This window comes from Neomonachus schauinslandi, chromosome 15 (assembly GCF_002201575.2).
Source record: "Neomonachus schauinslandi chromosome 15, ASM220157v2, whole genome shotgun sequence".
NCBI lineage: Eukaryota > Metazoa > Chordata > Mammalia > Carnivora > Phocidae > Neomonachus > Neomonachus schauinslandi.
In genome coordinates this window covers 37359539-37377541 of record NC_058417.1, presented here as the reverse complement: position 1 = coordinate 37377541, position 18003 = coordinate 37359539, and the positions used below count along the sequence as shown (strand labels likewise).

The window sequence follows — 18003 nt, the reverse complement described above, 5'->3', positions numbered from 1 at the left end:
CTGTTGGATGGTAGAACTGTGAGCCGAAAGTTGTTTCCACCTGGATTATTGAGCTGAAATCCAGCAGATGGGATGTGACAAGGATGTATGTAAAGTCCTGCATGTAGGTCAGGGATGTCAGTGACTCAAGTCACAGAATCGAGGTGACCTGCCAGGGCTGCAGTCCCTTCTTTCACTTATCCATTCATTCCACAATTATTTACCAGACATCTACTCTGCTCCAGGCAACGGGCCAGATGCTGGCACTTGGAGACGAATCCAGAAGACATGGTCCCTGCCTGCCAGGAGCTACACAGCCCAGCTTGCAAGAGCTCTGAGGGTTTGTGAGGCAGGAAGCAGACCCCCAACCCCGAGTGTAGGGAGTGGGGGAGCAGTTCCCATTGAGACCTGAGGGAGGAGTGGGGATTAGTCACACATGTGTGGGTATGTGTGCATGCGTGTGAGTGTGTGTGTGTGTGTGTGTGTGTGTGTGTGTGTGAGCGGAGTGTTCTAGGCAGAGGAAATGGCATTATAAAGGCCCAGAGAGGGCAGCACATACAAGGACCTTGGAGAAGTTGTGGACAGTTCTGAACAAAAGCAAGCCGGATGAGGACAGGGGATGTGGCTGGAGGGAAACTAAGAGCAGCCCCCAGGGACTGACCCTTTACCACCCTTTTCCCATTTGCACTGGCTCACTTATTTGTTTTAAGATTTTATTTATTTATTTGAGAGAGAGAGAGCATGATCAGGGGGAGGGGCACAGGGAGGGAGAAGCAGGCTCCCGGCTGAGTAGGGAGCCCAACTCAGGGCTCAACCGCAGAACCCTGGGATCATGACCTGAGCCAAAGGCAGATGCTTAACCACTTACCCATCTGAGCCACCCAGCCACCCCTGCATTGGCTCATTTAATCTTCGCAATGACCCCTGGAGGGAAGAACTCTTACTACCCCCATTTTTTGGATGAGGTTGCAGCCCGAACATAGTAGGTAACTTGTCCAAGATCTCTCTGCTGGGTGGGGCAGAGCTGGGATTGGAATTTGGATCTGTCTGACTCTAGAGCCAAATTTTCACCTACTACCCTCATGCCCTTCTTCACTTGGAGTTCAGCCTCAGGATGACGGGATCCATGTAGGGTTCAACACGGGGGGAATGACTTGGTATGACTTACATTTTAGAAAGATGTGGGGTTTAAAATGGCACAAGCTCAGCATAAACCCTCTGACAATTGAAAGCAGTCTTGTCCTCAAGGAAAGAGGCTGAGCATCTGGATAGCCGAGAAAGGGTAGAGGGATGTGGCTGTGCCTCCCCTCAAGAGAAGAGACCTTGTAGGGGCACGTGCAGCTAACTGCCTGCAGTTCCCTGAAAGGCCGCCAGGTTCTCTCCTGCTTCCTCGGCAGAATGAGAACCAGAGGATGCAAGTTATAGGGAGAGAAATTTGGGTTGATGTTGCTAAGGACCAGAACTTCGACGGCGCCATAAGGGCGGGGACGGGGGGGGACCCAGGGCACCTATTAGGGAACTCATCTGAAGTCTTATCTCTGGGGTTTGGCATTTCTGATTTCATTTGGGCATGTAGCCTGGTGGATGGCTTTTAATTTTGATCTGACTGGTGGCCTCATTTCTTGCCATTTGCCCAATTTCAGGGGGCTGGGCTGGGGCCAGAGGGGCTGAGGGGTCTCTCTCTGGTTGCAGTGACCTGGAGAAGTCGGTGGAGAAGATCCAGCGGGATGTGTCACACAACCACCGCCTGGTGCCGGGGCCGGAGCTGGAGGAGAAGGCCCTGGTGCTGAAGCAGCTTGGGGAGACGCTGACCGAGCTCAAGGGTGAGCCCAGAGGCGAGGAGGCGAGAGTGTGGCATGCGGTCCAGGCCCGCAGTCCCTGCTGCACCCCCACGCCCAGCCCCACCCCCAGGCACTGCCCTCCCTGCTGCCCATCCTCCCTTGTCCTTGGAGCTGCTCCCTCCCCAGCTCACTCCTCTGGTGCCTCAGCTCACTTCCCAGGCCTGCAGAGCAAGATGCGGGTAGTGCTGCGTGTGGAGGTGGAGGCCGTGAAGTTCCTGAAGGAGGAGCCACAGCGCCTGGACGGGCTGCTCAAACGCTGCCGTGGGGTCACAGACATGCTGGCCCAGATCCGAAGGTCTTTCCCTCCCTGACATCTTATCTCCGACCTCCGATTCCCCAGGAGGTCACATGCCAGGCATTGATAGATTAGCCTGACCCCTTACCCTGACTCCTGTAGAGGTCACTGGTGTGCCAACTGGATCTGTACCTCCCCTCTGACCTGTGACCCCTGGCACGGTGTAGGCTTGGCTCTCCCTTATGCTGGATGCGGTCACTCCTCCCCAGGCCCCCCCCATCTGTCCTGCAAGATCCCAGAGCCCTCCTCGCACCCTGCCTCCCCCAGGCCAGGCTTCGCTTGCATGGGGCCACCAACATGCGGGCCTCACAACTGTTCCTAACTCTCCCAAACCCAGGCAAGTGGACGAGGGTGTGTGGCCACCCCCCAACAACCTCCTGAATCAGTCCCCCAAGAAGGTGACGGCTGAGACAGACTTCAACAAGAGCTTGGACTTCGAAATGCCACCCCCCAGCCCTCCACTGAACCTCCACGAGCTGAGCGGGCCGGCCGAGGGAGCCCCTCCTACTCCCAAGGGGGGCAACCCCACCAAAGGCCTGGATGCTGCTGGCAAGAGAAGCGTGGACAAGGCTGTGTCTGTTGAGGTGCTGGGCCCGGGACAGGGGGGTGCATGAGCTCAGCTCACACATTCTTACCACCATCCTAGATTGGGAAGCGCCAACACGTGGGTACTTTTTCCTGGGGGAGGAGGAAGTCTGAGAGACACATTGATGGTGGCATGAGCTCTGCCAGACAGAAAAACATTTTCTAAAACGATAACAATCAAGGCAGTGTGGTGTTGGCCTAAGAATAGGCTATGTGGTCAATGAAACAGAATAGAATGTTCCAAAACAGGGCTAAGTATTGTCAAGAGAGGAGTATATGATGGTGGTGGCATTCCAGACTTACAGGGAAAGAGAATACTCAAGAAGTCTGAGGGTCCCCTGGGGGCTGGACCAAACTTCCTTCTCCGTTCCTGGCATGTGTGGCTGGGGGAAGGGGCTGCAGCCCCTGCTTCACAGCTGACCCCCGCTCCTCGTTTCCAGGCTGCCGAGAGAGACTGGGAGGAGAAGCGGGCAGCCCTGACCCAGTACAGCGCCAAGGACATCAACCGGCTGCTGGAGGAGACACAGGCAGAGCTGCTGAAGGCCATCCCTGACCTGGACTGTGCGAGCAAAGCCCACCCAGGCCTGGCCCCCACCCCTGACCACAAGCCCCCCAAGGTCCCCCACGGCCAGAAGGCAGCCCCGCGAACCGAGCCCAGTGGGAGGAGGGGCTCAGGTATGGGGGTGGGTAGGGGACTGGTGAAGAGCCCAGACGAGGGGAGCCCCATCTTCAGGAGCTCTCGGGTTGAAGGGGGGGCACCTGGGCGGGATATCTCTGGGGTTGGACTGCCGGAGGGGGGAGGTGCTGGGGCCTCAGCAGCCTGAACCTCAGCCGCTGTGGGGAGACCCAGAGGACAGAGTGGGGCTGGACTCGATCTGGGGCTTTTCCCACTGCCCTGACTGCGGCTGAGAGGCCCACACAGGGAGGAGAGCAAGTCCAGGGCAAGAGTGACCAAGCGTGTGCTCTGGCCCTGGCCGTGCCGAGACGGGCATGGTGCTGGTCCTCGTGGACCTGGTTTTTGTGTCCCCCCGCCAGCCTGTGAGCTCACAGGGGAGGCAGAAATCCGACCAGAAATAGCAGTCATCATTCCTTCATTTATTCATTCTTGTTCTCTGTATTTGTCAAGCACCTACTGGGTGCTGGGTGCTGGGTACTGGGTGCTGGGTGCTGGGGATAAGGAGAAGAGACACCACTTGTTTTCAAGGAGCTTAAAATTTAGTGGGGGTGTAATACTAGCATTTTTGCTTATCAGGCACATATTATGTGACAGGAACTACCCCAGATGCTTTCTATATATTAATCCTTACAATTTTGCGGCAACCCCAGGAGGCAGCTACAGTAATTATTCCCATTTTGCCAATGAGGACACTAAGGCTCAGTGTAGCGAAGGGATCTGTCCCAGGCCCCGCTCAGTGTGCAGACCAGACACGGGATGCGGGTGCTAACTGCAGCCGTGGGGTGCAGTCCTACAGGAGGCCCTGGGAGGGCGGGGAGGGCTTCCCACTGCACGTCACTTCCCCTTGGAGTCTTGAAAACAAGTAGGCTTTTCCCTGGCCAGTGAGTGAGGGCATTTCGGCGAGAGGGAACGGCACCTGCAAATGCCTGGAGGGGTGTGTTTGGTGTTGCTGAGCGGGGTTCAGGCCAGGAAGGAGCAAGCAGAGCTGAAGCTGAAACATTGGCATGAGTGGAAGACGCTGGGCCAAGGAGCATGGACATGGTTTGGGGTCATGGGAAGGCACTGGGGCTCAAAGGCAGAGGAGGGTCGAGTTTGAGTGACTTTTCTGTAGGTTGCCCTGGAAACCGCCCCCACCCCTGAAGAAACAGGGGCAGGGAGCGCCTGATGGGTGGCATCAGGCTCTTGCAAGTTTAACCGCTGTCTCTTGATGGAGAAGAGAGGAAGACGGGTGCAGAGCCGCAGCTGAAGGGCAGGGGGAAAGAGATGGATGGATTAGGACAGTGCTTCTTTTTTTTTTTTTTAAGATTTTATTTATTTATTTGAGAGAGAGAATGGGATAGAGACAGAGAGAGCATGAGATGGGGGAGCGTCAGAGGGAGGAGCAGACTCCCTGCCAAGCAGGGAGCCCGATGCGGGACTCGATCCAGGGACTCCAGGATCATGACCTGAGCCGAAGGCAGTCGCTTAACCAACTGAGCCACTCAGGCGCCCTAGGACAGCGCTTCTTAAACTTGAATGTGTGCATGAAATCACCGGAAGATCCGTCAAAATGTGGATTCTGGTTCAGCAGCTCTGGGAGAGACCTGAGCTTCTGCATTTCTAACAAGCTCCCAGAAGCTGCAGGTGCTGCTGGTCGGTGGCCCGGGGGCCGCACTTTGAGTACACTAAGAGGGGTGCCGGCCTGGCTTCCGTCCGGAGCTGAGAGAGAAGGAGGAGGGGCCTGTGTCCTCTCCCTGAGCTTCCCTCTCCTCTCCCCTCCTCCCCAGAGGAGGAAGCAAGATTTCTCTCCTGGGTGCCCAGACTCCAAGGTTAAAGGTCCCCTGACCCCCAGCCCCTTGGCTGCCCACAGATGAGCTGACAGTGCCTCGGTACCGCACGGAGAAGCCCTCCAAGTCGCCCCCGCCACCCCCGCCCCGCCGGAGCTTCCCCTCCTCCCACGGCCTCACCACCACGCGCACGGGAGAGGTGGTGGTCACCAGCAAGAAGGATTCAGCCTTCATCAAGGTACCGACCCCACCTGGGGCGGCGGGATACCCGAGTGGACCTCTGAAGACCCTCTGGGGTGGAAGGAAAAAAGGGGGCTGGCGCAGGGCGACTCTGCCTCCAGCTCAGGCTTCCATGGTGGGAAGGGGGCCGCCTGGCAGGGGACAGGGGACAGGGGACAGCGGAAGCGGCAGACGAGCTGGGGCAGGAAGTGGTCTGGCATTGATGGGGCCGAGGATGCGAGCTGTTGCTGGAGGCGGGCAGAGTCTGGTCTTGACGGGGGCCTGGGCCTTGCAGAAGGCCGAGTCCGAGGAGCTGGAGGTGCAGAAGCCCCAAGTGAAGCTGCGCCGGACCGTGTCCGAGGTGGCCCGCCCAGCCTCCACACCGCCCATCATGGCCTCTGCCATCAAAGATGAGGACGATGAGGACCGCATCATCGCCGAGCTAGAGGTGGGTTAGGGGCATGCCTGGTCCCGAGGCCTCAGCCAGGCCCCTCCCTTTCCCCACCAAGATGACCCCGGGGTATGGGGCTGGGGGTGGGGGTGACTGGGGTCCTGTGCTCCTGCCAAGGGCTGGCCTGTACGGGAACGCATCCTTCTTGCCTTGATTTCTCTGCCACTGTAAAATGGGGGGAGGGGGCCTTCGCAGGGTTGAGTATTTTCATTGTAGTCTCTGACACCCCCACAACTGCCCCGAGACCCCCTAGGCTCTGACACACCCAGCCCTGAATGTTCTGAGGACAGAGTGTTTTAACACACTGATCCCCAAGTACCTTGAGCTCCCTGCCCATACTCAAGTGTTCTCAGCCCCCCTCCCCAAGTGGCTGGAGACCCTGACCACCTAGGCCTCCGGAGGAGGAGACGAGATGGAGGGCAGAGTGGCCAGTGAGCATGGTGAGGGGCCAAGGAGTAAGGCTGGGGTCCCTCCCTGTGGGCCTTAGACCGGCACCCCTGTCCTCCCTGTGCCCCCTTCTCCAAACCTGCCCCCACCTTCTGCTCCCCAGGTGTTTGAGAGAAGCTCAGTGTCTTCCCTCCCCCCCACGCCCCGCCGCCAGCCGATCCCCATCTTGCTGGCACCCCAGGACCTGGGGCCCCCTGGGGGCTCAGCCCAGGGCCCCACATGGAAGGTAACGGGCTGCCCCCCACCTCTCACAGCTCTCTCTCTGCCTGTGCCTCCACACCTTCCTCTCCTCACCTCTCACGCTAACCCGCTAACACACCAGTCACGTCCCCAAGTACCGCTGCTCCCACAGCCCCGCCTGCCTGGACTCCCCCTCCCCGGCTCCAAGGACAGGCACGGAGACTAAGCGGTCTGGTACCTGGCGCCCCCCCACTCCCCGCCCTGCCGTGGCCGCATTTTTCTTACAGGCTTGATTCTGAGTTGGGTATTTTGTTCCAAGCTGCAGCCAGAGTTTAGGGCTGACCCAGAGCCTGGGTTTTGTCTTGGTTCAAGACTGGAGCTTGGATCCTGCTCACTACATGACTTTAGGTCCAACTCAAAATCTGACTTCGTCCTGAGCCCTTGCCTAGTCCCTGCTCCAGAAGCCCCTCCTCCGCCACTGGTGCCTGGTGGGGCTCTCCCACTAGAACCTATGCCTTGCACTGGGGGTCAGGACACCCCAGGAGAAAGGCTCACTTACAGCCTCCCTCTCTCGCATGGCCCCAGTGGTCAGGGAACTTGGAGGAGAAGAAAGTCATGCCCTTCCTTGGCGGCTGGCTCTTTCTAACTTCAGTCCTTGCTGTTGTCCTGCTGCGCTTATTTTCTCTTTATCTTTTCTTGGGAATGTTGGGTGGGCCTGCTGTCTACACCCCCAGGGGACTGCACTCGAGGAGGGGGCACTGGGGGAGGTGGTCTGGGAATCCCTCTGTCTTCCCAGTCAGGTTGGGGCAGGAGAGCCTCTGCTCTGAGGAGGGCAGCCTCCCCCATACACATGCTCACCCGCCTGTCTGGTTCCCTTTGGGCCACCGTGGGCTCCATGCTGGCCGCCACCTAATTTCTGGCCTGGCTTGAGGCTTGTGGTGCTTTGACTCCTTGGCCAGGGGGAGCAGACAGGTGGACAAAACCATCTGCTGGGCAAAGGATGGGCACAGAGCGGTCCAAGGAGCCGTCCGGGCATGAGCAGCGTGCAGGGGGTGCCCCCTGGGCTGGCCGTGCCCTTGGCACTTTGACCCACTGCACCCAGCTCCTGCCTCTCTCTGGCCTCTGGGAGCCAGACCTGAAGGAGCCCAGGGGCAAAGCCCCTCTGCTGGTTGAGCTGGCTTACCCTCTGCATCCTGAGGCGCCACTGAGCGGTGGAGCCAGGCAGGCATGGGTCGCCTCTCTGCTTTCCCAGTCTCCATCCAGGTAAGCAGGTGGCAGGGCTGGGTGGGGTACCTTGGGTGGGGGGCTTGAGGTCCCTGCTGCCCCCTCCCGAATCTCCCCCATGGCTCCTTTTAGTGGAAAGAGCACTGGACTTGGAGCCAGACTGCCTGGGTTCAAATCCTGGCTCTGCCACTAACTAGCTGTGGGTGAGTGACCTTGGGAGAATCACATGACACCCACCCCCGATTTCCTCATCTGTCAAGTGGGGACCATAGGAGCGGTCACCATGTCGTGGGTTATAGTAAGGACTCAAGATGAAGACGTATATGACAGTGCCTGGCACAAGACTCTGCTGGTCTGAATTAGACCAGAATTCACTCAAGTTGGGGGTTAGTGAGTGGGGGGCTCCCCCAAAGCCAGAGCAGGCGACGCTCACACAGAAACAGTGCTCTAGCTTTGCGGAGCGTGTGTGCAGCCGAGGGATGTGAGCCCTGCCCCTTGAGGCTGTGAAGCCCTTGGGAAAGCTCCAGAAGTAAGGGGCAAGGGGCCACTCTGAGAAGAGCACGACAGCCCCAGCCTCTGAGGCCAGAGGCCATTCAGGTCAATTCGACAAAGAGCTAATATTGGCCGAGTGCTTACAACAGGCCGGGTACTGCTCCAAGCCCACGCCCACGTGAGCGCACTGAATTCTCACCAACTCCGTGCTACGGTTACCTCATTGCACAGACGGGCAGACTCCTGGCAGTGCCCGTGGGCCCTGCTCCCGGAGTTTAACATGGGCAATGAGAGGTAGGCCTGCGTCTGTGCTTCCGGGGAAACCGGCGTCCCTGCCAGAAAGTGGGGGAACCCTAGTGTGGGGTGGGAAGGGACCTGAGTTCCAGTCCTGGCTTTGCCTCTGACTTGCTGAGTAAACTCAGTCACCACCCTCCCCTGCCTCGGTTTTCCCATCTGCGCAAGGAAGGGGCTGGGCTCACCCGCGTCTAACCCCCCATCCCAGCTCAGGGCGTTCCGTTTGCCGGGATCAGACTCTCCCTCATCTCTCCTCTCCCCGCAGGCTGCCCCAAGGCCCAGGGCCTTCTGCGTCCCCCGGATCATCTTGACGGAGTGTACCCCCAGCCCTCCCTCCCCACCAGGGGCCAGACCTGAGGAAGCCGGTCCCAGGACAACCCCCACCCCGCACCCCCGGACCCTGGCTGGCAGCGGGAGGGGCTGCAGTGGTTCCCAGGCCCTGCCAGAGGTGGTGGCCAAGGCTTCCCAGCCCAGGAGCTGCTTGGCGCCTGAGAAGGAAGGGGCAGCTCTGAAGAGACTGGGGATAGAGAGCTGCAGCCCAGCGGAAGGAGGCACCGGAGCTCCCTGCCCTTGGGCACCAGCCCCTGACGGCACTCAGGAGCCCTCCACTGCTGAGACCCAGCCAGAGAAGACCCCCAAGGACACCGGAGAGGATGCCCAACCCTGCAGTGGGGAGCCCAGGGCCCAGCCTGCTGCAGGCCTAGGCTGCACAGTGAGAGGCGCCACCACCCAGCGGATGGACAGCCTGGAGGAGACACTCCGGGAGCTAGAAGAAGCCCTGAGCCAGATGGGCACAACCCTCGCCGCGGGACCCCCTGGCAGCCCCCCACCCCTGCCACCCGGGCCCCAGGTGGCTGCCTCCTACCCTAGCCTCTCCTCCTGCCTTCATGCTCCAGTCTCTCGGTCCTCAGAGCTGGAGGGAGTGGGGGTCTGCAGGAGCACCACGCCAGCCCCCTCCTGCCACTGGCCTTTTGTCAGCTCCTGCTAGCCTCCTGGGAGCCCGGCACCGGGTGGGGTTTGCAGGCAGAGCCCCGGGAGGCTGGGAAGCTGGCCTACCCAGGGATCGGCCCTAGCAGCCCTGGCAGGGACCAGGTCCTCTCCCCTCTGCTCTGTACCTATAAACCAACAAATAAAGTTCTCTCTTCCTTTTCCATCCCCACGCTCCCCTCCCCCCTCTCCTGTCTGACTCTCTTTGCCTCTGTTGTTTCTCTGTCTGCGCCTCTGAATTGGGGTGGTTCAGAGGAGCTGGACTTGTCCATCTCTAGGGAGACTTCACCCCCATCCTCCCATTCAGAGGAAGATGTGGGTCCCACCCTGTCTGCCGTCATAAAGACCCCCCTCAAATCTCAAGCATGCTCTGGGAGACTCAGAAAAGGGTACCTCGTCAGGAGTGGGGGTGATGGCAGCGACTCTCACTTTAGAAGTGGCTCCCCGGAAGGCACCTGCTGCCCCTGGGCTACTCAAGGAAACTACCGAAGAGCTGTCACTGGGGAGCTGCTGGGAACCTGGCTGGGAGGCCCCTGTCCCTCTTCTGCAGGGAGGCCTTAACCCTGGCCTTGGAGAGTGGACCTGGGTCCTGGCCAGGGATGTGGAGGCAGGGAGGTCCAAAGGTCTCCAGTTCTCAAAGGGCCCACTGAAGAGGACCCAGCCCCAGAAACCCCACCCAGCACCTAGGATTCCTGTGTGATCCCACCTTCAACCCCACCCTGTTCCTCTTCCTGCAGAGTGGTGGTGGCAGCGTGCCACCCATGAAGGTGGTGACTCCAGGGGCCTCTCGGCTGAAGGCGGTGCAGAGCCAGGCGGGAAGCCCCGACAAAAGCAAGCACGGCAAGCAGAGGGCGGAATACATGAGGATCCAGGCCCAGCAGCAGGTAGGCGTGGCCCCTTGGGGGGCGGGGTTCGACCCATCCTGGCCCCTCCCCTTCCCCTGCGCTGCTGTGCGTTGGGGCTGTGTGCGGGGCGGCTCCTGCCAGCACGCCTGTGGCCACCTTCCTGCCAAATGCCCAGAGACCTCCTCCCTGCCAGAACGGCCCCACCGGTCCCCTGAGCCATCTTGTCCCTCCTCCTGCCAACCCCAGCGCTCTGGATCTGGTTTAGAACACGTATTTTCAACCAGGCCACTCCCCTTTCCGGAGACCCCCACCTGGCAGAGAAGGCCCTCTCCCCAGCTGCTCCTGGAGGAGGGGGACCCAGCAGTCTTTTGTCCCCGCTGGCCCGCGGCCTTCCAAGGCCCGGCCTGCCCTGGGGTGTGGGAGGGGGCTTCGATGTCCCTTGGTCTTCCTGCCACTGCTCGCTGCTGCTCGGCTTCCTCTCCCTGCTCTCAGCCCCCTGCTCTCTGGGGGGCACCCCACTGTCATCAGTCCTCGCTTTTGGCTCTCAGGCCATCTTCCAGCTGAGGGAGAAACCAATTTTGCATCTGCTCTTCAGTGTGTGGGCTTTGGTGGGTTCCACTGATGTCAACGGGGAAAGGGAGAAGTACTGTGGCCCCCCCGGTGGGGTGGGGACGGTAGGGATGCTGTACCCTCTGTCAGATGTAGTCAGCGGGCTTGGGGCCAGTATAGAAGTGACAGCCCCACCCGTGGGTGTTTCTGACCTGTGGCCCACTGCGTGGCCTGGTCAGAAGGTGCAGGGTGGACCCTGGACCTAGATATTGAGAGAGACCTTTCGTGCACTCATTTGGTTCAGTAAGTATTTCTGAGCAGCTCCTGCGTGCCAGGCCTGTTGTGGGTGCCAGGGTGGGAATGGGCACTGTGAAATGTCCAGGTGCTGTGACCTGAAGAAGGTTCTAGGCTCTGAGGCAGTAGGTTAGAGGTGGCAAGTCCAACTCCCTTCTTCACTGATGAGGGGGCAGCTCAGAGAAGGAAAGGGGCTTCCTGAGGGCACACAGCAAGGTGGCATCAGAGCCAAGACGGGGCCCAGGAATCACAAAGCCCTTCCCACCCCACGGCCCTGCAACAGCCCTGGGCTGCTGGTTCCCTGGAGGGACCCACGGAGACGGCCATCCCAGTCCCACCCGCCCCTGACCAGCTCTCCTCCCCGGCTCCCTGCTGGCCCACCGTCTTCCTCGTGGGTCCCCGGACACACCGTGCAAATCCCACCCTAACTCCTTGTCCTGCCTCCACACTGCCTGAGTCCCCCTCGTCCCATGTCCATCCTTCCTGTCCAGAACAGCAGCTGACATGCGCGGGGTGCTCCCTGTGCCAGACACACGGGTTCTCTCATTTCCCATTCGCCACACCACTCTGAGGAAGGTCCTTTTGATGCTCACTCAAGAGATGGGGAAACTGAGGTTCTAGCCACGGTCATGCAGCTGGCGAGGGTGCAGGAGGATTGGCACCCTGTGCCTGTCCCCTCCCCCATACACACCTTGCCTTCAGCCTCTCCAGCTGTAACTGCTCAGCCATCTCTCACCCTGACTCCCCGTCCTGGGGCACCCAGAGCCTCTCTCCAGCCCCTCTGTCACCTCTGTGGCCTCCATTCAGTCCCCAGCCCACTTGGCCTTCCCTCCAGCCTCCCGCCAGGGCCGGGCTAGGCCTTCTGCAGCCGCAAGCATTCACACACACACACACACACACACACACACACACACACACGCTCAGGGGGATGCTGTGTAGGCCCTCCATTCCTCTCCTCCCTGGCCAGCCCTCACCCTGACCCTCCCGGCTCCCTGCTGGGTGTCTCTCCTCTGCACACCTCCTCACCTCGCTGGGCCCCGCTTCCTCCTGAGCCTCTTTGCTCCTCATACCACACACTCCTCTCCTGGGGCGCCATCTGTCCCTGCCCCGGGCTCTGTTCTGAGCCCAAGGCTGCCCCTCAGAAAATGTCACCCACCCCCGGGGCATCCTCCCACCTACTGTTCAGGTTGTCTCCCCCCCGCCCCAGGGCCATAGGCCTGGCCGTGCCTCTCGCTTTCACTTTCTGGTTGCCTTTCATTACAAAGCACCTTTTTCCTAACAAATATACGTTCCTTGTGGACATTTCTTAAAGAAGCAGGGATAAAAACCATCCTATGCCTCGTTACCTAAATGCATGCCCTTCTAGGGTCTCCCTGTCACTCTGTCACCTCTAACCTATTTTCCCAGACCTGTGGGCTGGGGACGGATGTGTGTAAATTGCACATCTGCTCATGTCATCCCCCCAGCTTTAAACCCAGGCCCACTGCTCCCTGCCAGATGAGAAAATCAAAAGTCCTTCACCTGCTGCCCAGAGCACTTCCATGACCAACCTGGATTCCTTCCTCCCGGTTCTCCTGGCGCTCTCCGCCCCACACCCTCAGTTTGCTCCAGCCACTCTGGATCACCTGGCCCTCTGTCCTCTGGGCCTGGACAGCGCTCCCTATCAGCTCAGGCTGTGAACTTGGTCAAAGTCCTCTGCCTTCTGCTGGCTCTTCCCTCATCTGTACAATAGAGACAAAAACCCAGCAGCAGGCTTCTGAGGTCACATCATACCAGGTGTGGGAAGGAACTGGGAAAGCCCTCAAGTGCCCTGTGAAGGACAGTTCCCATCGTCCTCAGTTGCACTTGGTCGTTGTCTGTACGCTTGTCAGCGCCGAGGGCTGGGCAGAGGCCTTTCTCTCGTCACGTGGTTCTAACACTTGGGGCTCAAAGCTGCCTTTGAGAATGACGAGGGGAAGAATAAAAGTGCCAGGACCAGGGACACCAAAATGGGGGGAAGAGAGTTCTGAGACGTGGCTGCAACAGGGCCTTATACTACAAAGACACCAGAAGAAACAATTGAGAAAAAGCCCGAGGATGTCATGCTGGAGATCCAGGGGTGGGATGGTAGCCAGATTCCCAGGGGTGCAAGGAGCCCGGGCCTGCTGCAGATGGGAAACCATGGGCCCCTCCTCTTCTACTAGGGCTAGGAAATCTGTTGCACCCCTGGTGCATCTCCTCAGAGTGTCCTGCTGTCCCGTCATCCTTCCTCCCCGCCCTCGGCATGGCTGCCTTCACTCCCCGGGGAGGGGGGGGCCCCAGCCCCACAGATCGGGTCAGGAGCAGGAGGACCTTTCCCAGAAGCCCCTAACTGATCTCCCCTCTCTTCCCATTGTCCGTTCCCGAATCAGTCACTGGCAAGGAGAAGGGAATTGCTTGAATTGGGTAGATTGCTCGGGACCCAACCCCCTTGGGCTGGGGGAAAGGCCCACCTCTCCTGATAGCCCAGGGCCTGATCCGGGCAGGATTTCATCAGGAAGGAGGGCGTGCGGGCAGCGGAGGAAGGGACACTGGGAGTGGCCCTGGAAGAGGCGCCAGCAGGGTCTGCCACAACAAGGTGACCTGTCCCTGTGCGGAGATCTATGTCACACCGCGGGGGGGCGGGGCAGCGTGCTGACCTGCAGGAAGAGTAGGGATGCGGGGCTCAGCCGACTAGGCCCCGCGAACCGTTCCAGTCTCCACCCCCGGCTGGAAGTTGAAGGTGACAGCATTCTGCTTCTCTGGACGTACTTGGAAGTGACAGAAGAGGGCTGGTGGGTAAATGAAGTGACGGAAAGCTCCAGAGATGGCAGCTGTGTTACCAGAGAACCTCCGCAGCCCGGGACAGGGCAGGGGGCACGATGGCCATGTGCGCCCTCAGCTTCAGGGGAGGGGGCTTGACGCGTCCCTGCGGCCAGTCAGCCGGGAGGGAAGGCGGCTGGGAGGGCAAACGGGTGCTCACAGAGCAGTACAAGCCGCCCGGGTCTCCGTGAGGAAGGAGCGGGCGTGTCCACGCAGGCCGCTGACCGCCCCCGCGGCTACTGCGGAAAGGCCTCGCGCTGGCGGCGGCAGAAAGGGGCCAGCGCCGGCAGAAAGGGGCCAGCGCCTGGGTGAGGACGTGTCACCTGAGCGGTGCAGGAGTCAGGTGGCGGCCCAAGCTGGAAGGCGGGCGTTCCCAAGACCAAAGCGCAGAACAGACCGGGGCTCTCGACAAACGCTAAAGGGGAGGAAGAGAAAAAGCTTTCAACTAGAGAGATGGGTCGAGAACAAAGAGGACAGCCAGGAGGGAATCAGCAGCCGGCTTGGGACGCGGCGAGATGTGAGGAGACAAGCAGGGGGCTCCCCGCCCACCCGCCTTTGGGAGCAAGAACTTTGAACGGGAAAGGCTGGGACGGGAGGGGCAGGCCTGGAGCCCAGGGCTAGTGACCGGGAGTCAGACGGCGTGAGGCTGTCTCCGGGTCCAGGTGCCGGGACCCCCACCCCCACCCCCCGCGAGCAGGGGCCAGGCCTGGCACATGCCCCTCGGGCAAAGGCCCCAGTGAATCCAGGGATCTTGTGGCTGGGGCCCTGGAGCCTCTGTGAGTCCAGACGAACTGCGACAGGAAAGAGGGGGAGGGGTCAGAAGACCCAAACGGGGAGCCTCTTGCCTGGATTTTCAGCAAGGGAAGAGGTAGACTGCGCTGCAGGGCGTGAGCAGCACACCCCAGGGGAGTCACTTCGTGGGTGGAAGAGCACGTGGGGGCCGCCAACAGCAAGGACAAGTTCCAGGCGGCCGGTCAGGCTGCCCGAGGCCTCCTCGTTGCCCCCGCTGGCGTCTGATAGAGCCTGCCCAGCAGGGGGGGGGGGCGGGGGGGGGCGGTGGGCTGTAGAGCCGCCCTGCCCAGACCGCAGCTGCTGCGGGCGGGGGCCCGAGGAGCCTCAGCGCAGTTTCCAGCCCTCCCCTTCTCCTTCCTTCCTTCCTTTTTTTTTTTTAATCAAGACCAGTTCATTATCCCACTAGTAGCTATGCAAGGCGGGGAAGGGAGGGGCGGGGGGGGGGCAGTGAATACGACAGAGAGAAACCCAGTCCGTGTAGCCCCAACCCCAGTGGCGCTCAAAGTGAAGCGTGCAGCAGGGTCCCCTAGGGTGCCTGCCCAAAATGCAGGTGCCTGAGCCTGAGCCAGAGAGGGAGAGATCCTGGAGCAGGGCCCCGGAATCTGCATTTGTGACACCTCCTCCTCTCGAGGTGATGCAGATGGCTCTGGAACCGTACAAACACCCAGAACCAGTCTAGACACAGGGAGTCTGCTGGGGTGGGAGGAGGCGCGGCTGTTTCTAACTAGCCGAGCTGCACAGTGGGCTGGAAGCTGGGAGAACACTTGTAGGGGCCTCAGCGGGGCTTCCTGCCGTGGGCCAGAGGCTGGCAGTGAGTGCCTTTTCCTCCAGCTTGGGGGTGGGGTGGGGTTGGGGAGGGGGTTCTTCAGAGTAGTGCTCCCCCGGGAGGACCCGCTTGCCCCACATTGTCCCCGTAAGACCTTCTGGTTAGGATCAGCCTCCTGTAGAGGTCAGAAAAGGGTCTGGCTGGGCTGCTGGCCCCTTGAGACTAAGAGCCCACCTACTCCCAGCTGGGGCCACTGCCCTCGCCACCCCGCACCCCTGCGGCAGCTAACCTCTTGCTTCTCCCTCCCCTCCCCTGTCCTCCCCACTCCTATCTCCCTATCTCCCTGTCCCCTTGTCCTGGGTGTGGCCTCCCTTGTGCTTCTCTGGTCTCTCTCCACCTGCTCTCTTTCCTGTCAGTAACCCTGGTCCCCAAGCCTTTGGGTCCAACCCTGTACCCACCCCCTCTACTCTATTCTGCACCCCCACTGTGGCCCCCTCCTCGCCATCTCAGGGGCTCACTCTCTCCAGATGCCCCTCTGGCTTCTTCCTTTTGCAGTTAATTTTCTCATGGATTTGTGGAGGTTTTTCATTTTTTAAAACTTCAGCTGGGGGCCAGCATGAAGGATCTCCCATCCTCTCTCTGACCCCTGACCCCTGTTTTTGTTCCAGGCCACTAAACCATCTAAAGAGATGAGCGGGTCAAATGAGACCTCGAGCCCAGTCTCAGAAAAGCCCTCGGCTTCCAGAACCTCTATCCCTGTATTGACTTCCTTTGGGGCGAGGAATTCTTCCATCTCCTTCTAGAAGCCCCTTCCCACCTCCATTTCAGCCTGTTCCCCCTCCTGACCCCTGCCATTTCTCTCCCTGCTCTTCTTCCCTTCATCTCTACCCCACCCCCACCCTAGTCTCTGGCTTGCCACAGGTGTGGCCCTCCTCAGCTCTCTACACCCATCCCCTGTTGGTGTTTTTGGTTTTTTAAATTGATTCACTTTTAATTATCTTTTTTTTTTAAAGCAGAACAGTAAAACTAAAAACCAAAACACCACCTTCCCTTGATTTCCTGTTCCAAAATGGCCCACCTCCTGTCATCCTCCCTCCCTTTTCTCTTTACCCACGCTTCCTCCCACGTCCATCCTAAAGCCCCTGGACCCTACGCTCCCTTCCTGAGAGCACTCCAAACAAACTCTGAGCCACGGAGACTTGGAGCGGCGAGACACCCCTCTCCCCGTCCTCGGAAACCTTCCTGGAGGAAACTCTGGACGTTGGAACAACCCCACTATCAGGCTGGCAGGGAGACTCTGGCCCTGGAGGTGCCCCAGCTGCCCAACTTCGCTGTGCCCGAACTCTGCTGCTCCACTCCCTTCCGCTCATGCTCCTGTGGGCCTGGAGTCAAGATGGATGGGCTGGGCAGGGAGGCAGGGTTGGGGGCGCCTGGGGGCGGGTGTGAGGCCTTTGAATCTGTGGGTCCTGGAGAGGAGTTGGCTTCCTGGGACTCCCTTCTTGTGGTGAGGAACCACCTAGCCTGTGCCGAGCGAGGAGCGGGCCCTTTTGGGTAGTGGGTTGTGGGCGGCCTGTTGAACAGCCAGCCTGACCCTGGGGTCACTGCCCCAGAAGAGGGCAGCCCCGAGGAGGGCTATTTGGTACTTTTGGTTTCCTAATTTAGCACTTTAAATGACATTAACTTATTTAATGGGGGTGGGCAAGAATGAAGGGCCTAGAAAACTAGATTTGGGGGCGTGGAGGGTGGGAAGGGTCTTGTGGTGAGGGAAGTGGGGGGAATAGAGAGGGGCTGATGGGGGGGCAGTGAGGACAGCTCTGACTCAAAGGTCAAGCGACGTGACCTTTAACCATCCTCTTTGAGATTTGAGGGTTTGCAGGGAAGGGTGAGATGATTTTTAAATGGGGAGCTGGTGACCCCAGGTGAAATCTTCGAGGGCCCCTGAGGCCTGACCAGCCAGCCCGTGCCCCTAGACCCAACCTGTGGATGCCTGCCTTGCAGAGGCTGGGGCAACAAGGCTTTTGACCAGGTCCTGCGAAGGGGAGGAAGACCAGTTTTGGTGCTTAGCCCCGGGTCCCCCAGAGGGCACGGTGAGAGGCCGGTGGGGAGGTGGGGGCGGGGTGGTATGTGGGTGGGTTTTGAGGAGGCAGATAGGGTAGGGCCCCTGGGGAGCAGGATTCCTATTTGGAGCACAAAGTGGGGTAAGCACAGGGGAGGGTTTGGGAGTAGTCTCCCTGAGTAAGCACAGAAAGAAGGAGCCATTGAAGGGGCAGAACCTCCTAGTCCCTGGGGCCTGGCTGGAAGGTCAGTGTTTGGGGAGAGCCAGGGGAGCTGTTGAGGGTTGGGGAGGGAAGGGACACTGGGGTTGTGTTTCTTCATTTCTTTCTTTTAGTTTTGTTTTGTTTTTGTTGGTTCACCCTTGTTTTCTAGCTTTGGATCATTTTTGTACAAAGGCAAGCAGGCCTTTTTGAAAAATAACAAAAGAAGAGGAAAAAAAAAAATCC

The 18003-nt window shown here is 59.7% G+C and overlaps 1 protein-coding gene across 1 annotated transcript in view; it reads left to right on the top strand.

Moving 5' to 3' along the window:
- Positions 1–16943, top strand: part of SRCIN1 (SRC kinase signaling inhibitor 1) — a 67298-nt gene extending 50355 nt beyond the window's left edge. Inside the window, exons 13-20 of the mRNA XM_044921632.1 lie at positions 1672–1802; positions 1968–2115; positions 2453–2699; positions 3141–3375; positions 5226–5380; positions 5657–5809; positions 10174–10320; positions 16171–16943. Coding sequence (XP_044777567.1) covers positions 1672–1802; positions 1968–2115; positions 2453–2699; positions 3141–3375; positions 5226–5380; positions 5657–5809; positions 10174–10320; positions 16171–16305 — 1351 coding nt within the window. The 3' untranslated portion in view covers positions 16306–16943. The remainder of the gene's footprint in view (positions 1–1671; positions 1803–1967; positions 2116–2452; positions 2700–3140; positions 3376–5225; positions 5381–5656; positions 5810–10173; positions 10321–16170) is intronic.
- The last annotated feature ends 1060 nt before the right edge of the window (positions 16944–18003 follow it).